This window comes from Agrilus planipennis, unplaced genomic scaffold (assembly GCF_000699045.2).
Source record: "Agrilus planipennis isolate EAB-ADULT unplaced genomic scaffold, Apla_2.0 scaffold3, whole genome shotgun sequence".
Classification (NCBI taxonomy): domain Eukaryota; kingdom Metazoa; phylum Arthropoda; class Insecta; order Coleoptera; family Buprestidae; genus Agrilus; species Agrilus planipennis.
Genome location: NW_020442460.1, coordinates 421,138 through 429,635, shown reverse-complemented (window position 1 = coordinate 429,635; position 8,498 = coordinate 421,138). Strand labels below are relative to the sequence as shown.

The window sequence follows — 8,498 nt, the reverse complement described above, 5'->3', positions numbered from 1 at the left end:
GCCATCTGTAGCACGATGCTACATTTTAGGATTACGTATGCATGGGGGTAATTTCAATAGGTCTTAGGGTTCTATTACTATATACCCGCATCACTATCGGCTGATACTTTATATACAGGAAGTTACTTAGTATACCCCGGAATAGAGTATTCCTCGGCTAAACTACGAAGTAAGTTATTTTTCCGTTGAACTGGCGTTTAAATAATTTGAATGAAACTCTTTCCCTATTTTTTTAACAGTAATGTAAAATGTTAGTTAGGTGAAATCTATTTATTTTATTTTTGAGGGTCTCTCCCTTATACTATAAACTTGTAAAAAGTGCTTGAGATGTGTTCGTATTTAGGTATGGTTTTGTTTTCAACACTATTCTACTGTTTTTTTTTTTGTTAAATCGTCAAATTTAATGTACATATTTTGTGTTTATTAAAAGAGCAACGAATCCACAAATAATAATATAACAGGATATGAAGGAAAATTTCTTTTTATCGACAAGGTTTTTGTGATAGATGTTATTTTTAAACTTTCATGTTGTATATACGGATGTCATTGCCACGTCTAATGAGTAAATGTATAGAAGACACACACACGGAGATTATTATTTACTTCTCGACTTGTGTGAATGTTAAATTCTAGAAATGCGTCATAAAAAAAGACTTTTAATTTTCAATGCGTATTTCAAATGTTTACTGTACATATATGTTAATAAACTGTAAACAACAAACTTATTTTAAAAATGGAAAGTTAGATAGGTCTAGGATATAACGTGTATACACATTGTATATTGGTTATAATTATAAAATTCCATTATTTATATTTCCAACATTCCTTCATATGTATCTCAATACAAATGTATAAAATCCTTCGTAAAACGAATTGTGTGCTGGGACACATGGTAGAAGTGAAACCTCAACGCAGAAGTGGAAAAACGAATCGCAACAAAATGTATCCTTTAAGTTTTACGGGCAGATTGTTAATGTACTTGTCCAATTTGAAAACCTGCCCGTAAAACTTCAAGTAAAAATTTTGTCCGGTTTTCAAATTGGAGAAGTACATTAACAATTTGCCCGTAAAACTTGAAGTAACAATTTTGTTGCGATTCTTTTTCCACTTGTCCGTTGAAGTTTCACTTCTTCTATGTGTCCCAGCACACATTTCGTTTTAACAGGTTTACTGTAAATTATGATTTGGTTTTTACACAGACCGCAAATAGAGGGAATGATTCCCAGCCACGTGGAGAGCAGTGGTAAGAAAATAACAGCTGAGCACAGCACACGCCGCCAGGACTCTCCGCGCGACTGGCCATTATATCCATCTAATACAGCCCTCCGCCATTGCCACCTCTCACCACGCAATATACCATCTTCCCTCTCCACTCGACCGTAACGCTTTTTCGTGACAAAAAAAATTGTAATACCTCGTCGTCTATATAGAAGTTTCACTTTAAAAGAAACTAGGAATTAAAGCACAAAATCCTTCGATACCTTTAATTGTAGTATGTACAGGGATCGCTGATAAACATCAACCGAAAAATTCTCGATCCACCTCTAATTATTATCTTTACAAAACGTTACGAGGTTTAGGATACATGCGTGTTTTCTTTCGGGAACTATCCGAATGACCTTATGCCATGTACCAGCCGCCACTGATTTACTCCCCTTGAAAACACACTTTTGAGTTTGTTGACTTTTACTTAACATTAATGTCTTAATATTTTACTCCCGGATTTGTATTGTCGTTGTCCATGGATCTGTATTTAATTCTATGTATTGTATAATTAGTCGTGACTGGTCGCGTGGTATCAAAGACGCCGGTGCTGGTTTTTTCTTTTCTTTAACTGAAAGTTGATGCATTTGAATGTTGCTTTTTATGTTTGTAATTTAGTGTTTTTGTCTACTGATTGTTTTGCTTTTAGGTTAAGTAGTTTGCTTAAATTAAATTCCTTTGGACTTTAATAGAGAAAACGAAGGAAACGTGAAATTACTAAATGATCGGTATTTTTCATTTAAGGTTTTGTTTGTTTGCCACATGTTCCTGGTACCTACGGGAATGTTGAGGTCATTTCAAAAGTTCATTTGCTTTCATGAAACAATGCAGTCGATGATAACATTGTTGGACATTAGATCACCCACGAGTTGTGCTCCACGCCTTCTGTAATCATATCTATTTTTACGGTACATGTGTCAACTGTAAAATTAAAAAAAGAAACAATCGTTATTGCATAACAGCATCAGCTACAATAAATAATCATGTGCTAACAATAATTCACACTTGGCAAGGTATGCCTCAGTAGAAAGAACAACAGCATAATGCGTTGTGTGTCACGTCAAGGGTTCAACCCCTGCATCTTTTCATACGAGTAATTTATAGTAAATCTGTGGTGAAAGAACTAATTTTGTAGAGCCTATAGGTCTCGGGAAATCGGATGATGTGCTAATTTGATACGTTATCATCATCGTAAGGCCGTCAGTTCTAAGACTGGTCGGACACGCACCTTCACTCTTTCCTATCCTGAGCTAATCTTCGCATTTCCCTAAAACTAGATTTACCCCTCCTAACTCTTGTTTCTACCTTTAATATGTCCCTGACTATACCTTCATGCCTGAGAAGGTGTCCTACTAACCTATTTTTTCTATTTGTTATAGACTTCCATAGAGTCCTCTGTTCTCCTATTCTTTCTAATATCTCTTCACTTCTAACCTTCTCTATCCACAGTATCCTCATCATTCGCCTGTAACACCATATTTCGAACGCTTCTAACCTTGATACGTTAGCACATGAGTTTTTTATTTTTGATCACCTCTTACCCTCTGTAACGCTTTGTTCTACATTTGTGACAAGGTGTTTCATCCTACAGGAACACATTGTGGTCAATAATCTGGGAGTCAATCTGATTTATCTTAATAATGTCTTGCTCCACGCTTTGATATTAGAACAAAATCTTGTATAATAAGTTAAATTTTAATCATTTCTGAAGAAGTCAGATTAGGTCTGAATTGTCCCATTATCATTGTAGTTAAGAATCGTTTGAAGACACCTGTCGCAATCCGTTCGTTTCGCAAACGTTAAACGGTTGAGAGTGAAAGAAAGAAAGCAAGCAAATAACAGGTGAAAGTAATGATTAGTTTTCGTATGGACACCTGCGCTTGAATTTAGCTGATGTGAATTGTAAACGTTGGCGATTCTTGAAAATCTAAAACTGATAAATCCTGTCCTTTACCTATTTAAATACAATGATCGAATCAGTAAATAACACACATGGAATCACAATTACGATAATTACTAAAATATCACAGGCTAATTTAAATGTTATTCCTGTCGTGTCAAATGTGTATTTAAGTGAACATTGGTAATATACTGTTCTAAGAAGCTGCCATTATATTTTACAAGTAATCGGAAATTTGTGGAATTAATTTAATATTGTCATTTATTTTTATCAGATAATATTTATTGTAGTAAACATAGTGTTCCAAACTTTAATAAATACAGTGTAAACTAATAAAATAATTCGAAATTATTTTATTCGATTAAGCTAACGTGTCTATCACGTTGAGGTTGGCTATGCCGGGATTCGTTTTCAGCAAGTANAAAAACCACGCAGTTAATCCATATAAATTTTATAATAATATAAAGATTTTTTATTGATTATGAGAAACAGAATTGAAAAAGTTATTTATACCATTACTTTTATTTTAAATTTCCATCAGCTGCTTTGTATCCAGTTCCAGTCTATTTCTTTTCTATTATTAATGTCTATAAATATCTATGAGAAACGATCATAAGTATCTATGATCGTAAATGTCACCTATTATCTATGATCCTAACCTATCCTGCAAGTTTTGTAGGCTATATTCGTGTTATTTTAAGTTACTAATAAGAAAGTGTTTTTATTATAACAAAAATGAGCGAAGAAAGTGAAATTGATGTTAGTGATCAAGAGTATGAAATAACAGAGGAAGATCATGCAAAGCTGATTGAAAATATCATTGGTTTGGACGACAAGCAACACATAAGGAAAGCAACTAGAACAGAGCCTTCCACTGTAGTGTCTGAATTACATTTAGTAAATTCACTAACAGGAAAGCAAGGACGTGTTTATTTAAATGATTTGGCAAGGTCTTTAAGAAGTGATAAAAGGTTTTCTAAAATTGGAAAGCAAGTTGAAACATTTTATAAAAAGTCAAAGACTCTTGAAAAGCCATTGGAGAAACCTGAAGAAGATAGAGTGAAGCGTACGGTTGGGTATGAGAATCTAAAAAATGAACTTACAAAGTGGGACCCAATTGTTACTCATAATCGAGCTGCTATCAACCTTTCATTTCCTCTAGTAAAAGATATAAATTTGACTAATGATAAAAAAATTACGAGTAGATTTAGAATTAAATCTGATATTCAGAAGGAAATGGAAAATCTAGAACCAAAAGTTGAAGTTTTTAATGTTGAAGAACAAAATAAATTTCCTCTAACTATGGAGGAAATTGCAGAGAGGAGGAAAGAAACTGCAAAATTAAGAGCAATTCAGAGTTACAAAGCTGCGAAAAATAAAAGGGAAAATAAAATTAAGAGCAAGAAGTTTCACAGAATACAAAGAAAGGAACGTCTAAAAAAGGAGTTTAAGGAATTTGAAGAACTACAAAAGACAAATCCAGAAGAAGCCCTAAAAAAATTAGAAGAAATTGAGAAAGCAAGGGCTGAAGAACGCGTAACGTTGCGTCATAAAAGTACTGGAAAGTGGGCGCGAAACAAACAAATTAGAGCAAAATATGACAAAGAAGTAAGTGAAATTTGTTATGTTTATTTTTTCTAGTTAATTATAAATTTTTGTTATTTAGAGTAGGCAGGCATTGGCGCAACAACTTCAATTAAGTCGCGAGTTGACTCAGAAAGTGAAGTCGGCAGCTGACACTGATTCTGATGAAGAACAGGAAACAGTGGAGCACGATATTCAAATTAATTCGGAAACAAATGAAAATAATCCATGGACAAACGGAAAAATTACAGTGTCTCAGGATGTAGGAGATTTTATTAGTGGATATCGAAAATTTTGGAATGAACAGAATAAACACGAGAATGAGTCTAGAGATAATAAAGAGGAAAATAGAGAATTAAAAGGCATGATAAAAGGAAATGCAAATAAAATTGATCCCATAGATAGTAAAAACACAAATGAAAACGGTAAAAAGTTAGATACAAAAGTAAAAAAATGTTTTAATGAAAATAATGTTAACAATTACAAGGAAACTGAAACTGAAAATAATGATAATGAAGCAAATAATTGTGTTGTTAAACAGGTGGCTAAGAAAAGTAATAATAAACTAATAAAGGATTCTGAAAAAGTAGTAAATAAAAAAGAAAACAAGAAAACAAAAGATGGTAAATTAAATTTTGCATTAAAAAAACTTAACAATAGAAAAATAAGTTGTAGTTCCAAGAAATTGGAAAAATCTTTAAGTACTTCAGATTGGGAAGTAAGTGCCATGGATACAGACACTCTTATTAATAACTTGCCTTATATAATTCAAGCTAAACTTGAAAAAAGTCTCGAACAGAAAGCAAAAAAGCTAAAAAGGCAACTGGGTTTAGTTGACAAAAAGAATACAAAGAATATTAAAAAGAAAAGCAATACAAAAGTGAAGAATCCAAAAGCTACAAAAGATTTATTAGCACTTCCAATGAAACTTAAATATCCCAAATTAAATGAAAAAATGATTGAGGATACTTCCAGGAAGTCTAATCAGGATATACTCCAGGGTATAGATAACATACCAGAAAATTCTATAGATGCTATTTTAAGCCTAGATACTAAAAAAAGTTCAGAACTCCCCAAAAATAATTTGAATCAAAAAGACATCGATCCAAATAAATTTATGAATGCAAAACCTTCCATTTTGAATACTGGAATCCCCGATCTTCTTGGATATGACGATAATGTCGAAAAAGAAAACCAAGAAAGTGCAATAGCAGAGGCATTCCAAGATGACAAAATTATCGACGATTTTGCAGAAGAAAAGAAAGCGGAAACAGAAAAAGAAAAACCGAAAGATATAAATTTAACTCTACCTGGTTGGGGTTCGTGGGGTGGGGTAGGAATTAAAGTTTCTACACGAAAAAGAAAACGTTTCATTTCAAAATTCCCTAAAAATATACCACGAAAAGATCATAAAAAAGGAAATCTAATTATAAAGGACAACAAAAAATCTATTAAGCCCCATTTAGTGTCTGAACTTCCGTTTCCTTTTAAAAGTGTAAAAGATTTCGAAGCCTCCATTAGAGCTCCTGTAGGAAATACATTCATTCCGGAGACTGCATTTAGGAAAAACATCTTACCAGCAGTAATGACTAAAATGGGAACTATTATTGAACCTATAGATAATGAGATATTGCTTAAGAAAAAGAAAAAATAATTACGTGTGTAAATACTCTATGTATAATAAAAACAAAATAACTTTATTTTCTTTATTTTTATTGAAGTGAAATACTGATTTATCTTTTAAAAATCAGTTACCGTTTTATAATTCAGAGAAATTCAAAAATATAAAAATTTTTCGAAGTATATATGATAATATAAAAAGATGGTTTATTTTCAAAACATAAGTATTTTAAATTGTATCAAATGGTCAGGTATTTTTGTTAATGGTTTTTTTATTTTATATAGCTTTAACTAATCACAGGGATGTATTGATGGTTGCATAGCAATTAATAAAAAAAACAAAATCTAAAAAGTAGTGTACTTGATGATTAAAAGAGGCGCTGCAGTCAAGTAATTGAAAATGTCTGCTTAAGGTGTTGTTGTAGGTTGAGGGCCATGTCGGAAATATATAAACTAACAGTTAAGGTTTTAATTTTAGTATTTTGAATGCCATTCGAGTAATAATAATTGGTATAATGTAATTTTTAGAATGTAATGATGGGCATAACATAAAATGTCTTCTTCGAGTGTCGGCACGGTTATTATAAAAACTTCGTGTACACAGTTGCTCAAAGATAATTTCGACCGAATTTCCGTGTTATATTCCGCTCAGTTAAGTGAAAAAGTTGCCCAGGGACGAGAAAGTGAAGGAATCACCAGATTCGACGTGTTTCTGGCGGTCCCCGGAACTCAGGATAGAAAACCAAGTCCCGACTTCGTAACCAGGTTACAGGTAGGTTAGAAATCTAGGACAGTTTTACGGAAGTAATATGTTGATTGCCGTTGTTCTAAAATGCAATANCGAAGATTAGCTCAGGATAGGAAATAGTGGAGGTACGTGTCCAACCAGTCTGGACCATCTAATGATAATGATGAACCTATAAAAAAATGAAACGTGTAAAATAGACCAAAGTACTGTAAAATGACCCTTCATAAGCAAATATAAGGGATTTTGGTCTCGTACTTGCTTCCTCTGTCTACTGATTCTCTATTGATTTTGTTTGTCTTATAAGTATTTCAGTTTTGAAACTGATTTATTCATTATATAATTTTGTAACAAATATGTATTTATAGTTATCAAAATAGGATGTTTTTATGTTCTTTAAAACGTTTCAAACTGACGGACGTAATTTGGATTGATGTTTGTGTTTTTGGTTCGTTATATATAAAATAAAACAAATTTTTCTGTAAACACGGATATCTGTCGTAATTTTGTTTAAAAAGATCTAATTAGTAATACCTACGTTATCATATCAGCTACTGCATACGAAAGTAAGATATTTTTTTATGGTCGCTGGGTCTAGGTCAAGAACTTCCTTTGTTTTGTTTTCTTTTATGTAGAAATGCCCCCAATTAATTTGTTTTGTACCAATAAAATACTTTAATAAAGAACATGAAGATTACCAGACATGGAATCGCCAGAACGTTTGAAGCATTCGTTTGTGATATTGTAACATCAACTTTCTGATGATAATAAAACTTTTTTGTTGGTGGTAAGGGGCGATGTTCATCAAGACTATGCGGTGGATTTCGTCCATACACGGACGCATCGTGTCATGCCTTCTCAAACGATTCTTATGGGACGTTTTGGAGCATCTTCCGTATCGTCCAGACCTCTCACCAAATGACTTTCACCTCTTTTAACAATTGAAGGTTTGTTTTGGTGGGCAACGCTGTGCCACCTACAAAAAAAAAACAATTTATTGCATTGTATCAACTTAGCGATATTGACAAAACAGTATTGTATGAAAATAAATAAAAAAATCGGTTGTCTGTAAAGTCGGTTTACTGACGATAGTTGAACGTGACAACGTCATAAGAAAATTCTGATGGAATGGTTTCATTTTTCAAAAGAGAATTTTAATTTTATTTGTTTGATAGATATTTTGTATGGATATAGAGAAGGAGGTAAATGGAAATGTATTATTGCAGCTGTCCACGCGGACGCATCGCACACTCAAGTAGGAGAGAGACAGATGTCGAACGCTGCCGAACGCGGAGGGGAGGCCGATTGTGCCTCTTTGTCGCTCGTTCCGCGCTCTCGCTTGCACTTCAAGCCTTAAATGGAACGCCTCAGAGCGAGGTAACGTGA

The 8,498-nt window shown here is 33.1% G+C and overlaps 2 protein-coding genes across 3 annotated transcripts in view; both read left to right on the top strand.

Annotated features, from left to right (window-relative positions):
- Positions 1-3,793: 3,793 nt before the first annotated feature.
- LOC108737822 (U3 small nucleolar RNA-associated protein 14 homolog B) lies at positions 3,794-6,447 on the top strand. The gene is made up of 2 exons (XM_018470930.1): positions 3,794-4,771; positions 4,830-6,447. The coding sequence occupies exons 1-2, from the start codon at positions 3,899-3,901 to the stop codon at positions 6,399-6,401; spliced, it is 2,445 nt and encodes an 814-aa protein (XP_018326432.1). The 5' UTR covers positions 3,794-3,898; the 3' UTR covers positions 6,402-6,447.
- Positions 6,448-6,760: 313 nt separating this feature from the next.
- The window catches only part of LOC108737824 (probable ribonuclease ZC3H12D), a 20,518-nt gene continuing 18,780 nt past the window's right edge, over positions 6,761-8,498 (top strand). The window contains exons 1-2 of one of the 2 annotated variants that reach the window (XM_018470932.2): positions 6,761-6,832; positions 6,896-7,139. In XM_018470932.2, coding sequence (XP_018326434.1) covers positions 6,921-7,139 — 219 coding nt within the window. In that variant the 5' untranslated portion in view covers positions 6,761-6,832; positions 6,896-6,920. Of the gene's footprint in view, positions 7,140-8,498 lie in introns of both variants that reach the window. The other variant, XM_018470931.2, reaches the window with a different exon arrangement.

What these genes read in the sequence shown, in the direction of transcription:
- LOC108737822 (XM_018470930.1), top strand. Translation starts at nt 3,899, where the DNA reads ATGAGCGAAGAAAGTGAAATTGATGTTAGTGATCAAGAGTATGAAATA. An exon ending in GAGCAAAATATGACAAAGAA is followed by an intron (nt 4,772 to 4,829) that starts GTAAGTGAAATT and finishes TTTGTTATTTAG; the next exon opens with AGTAGGCAGGCATTGGCGCA.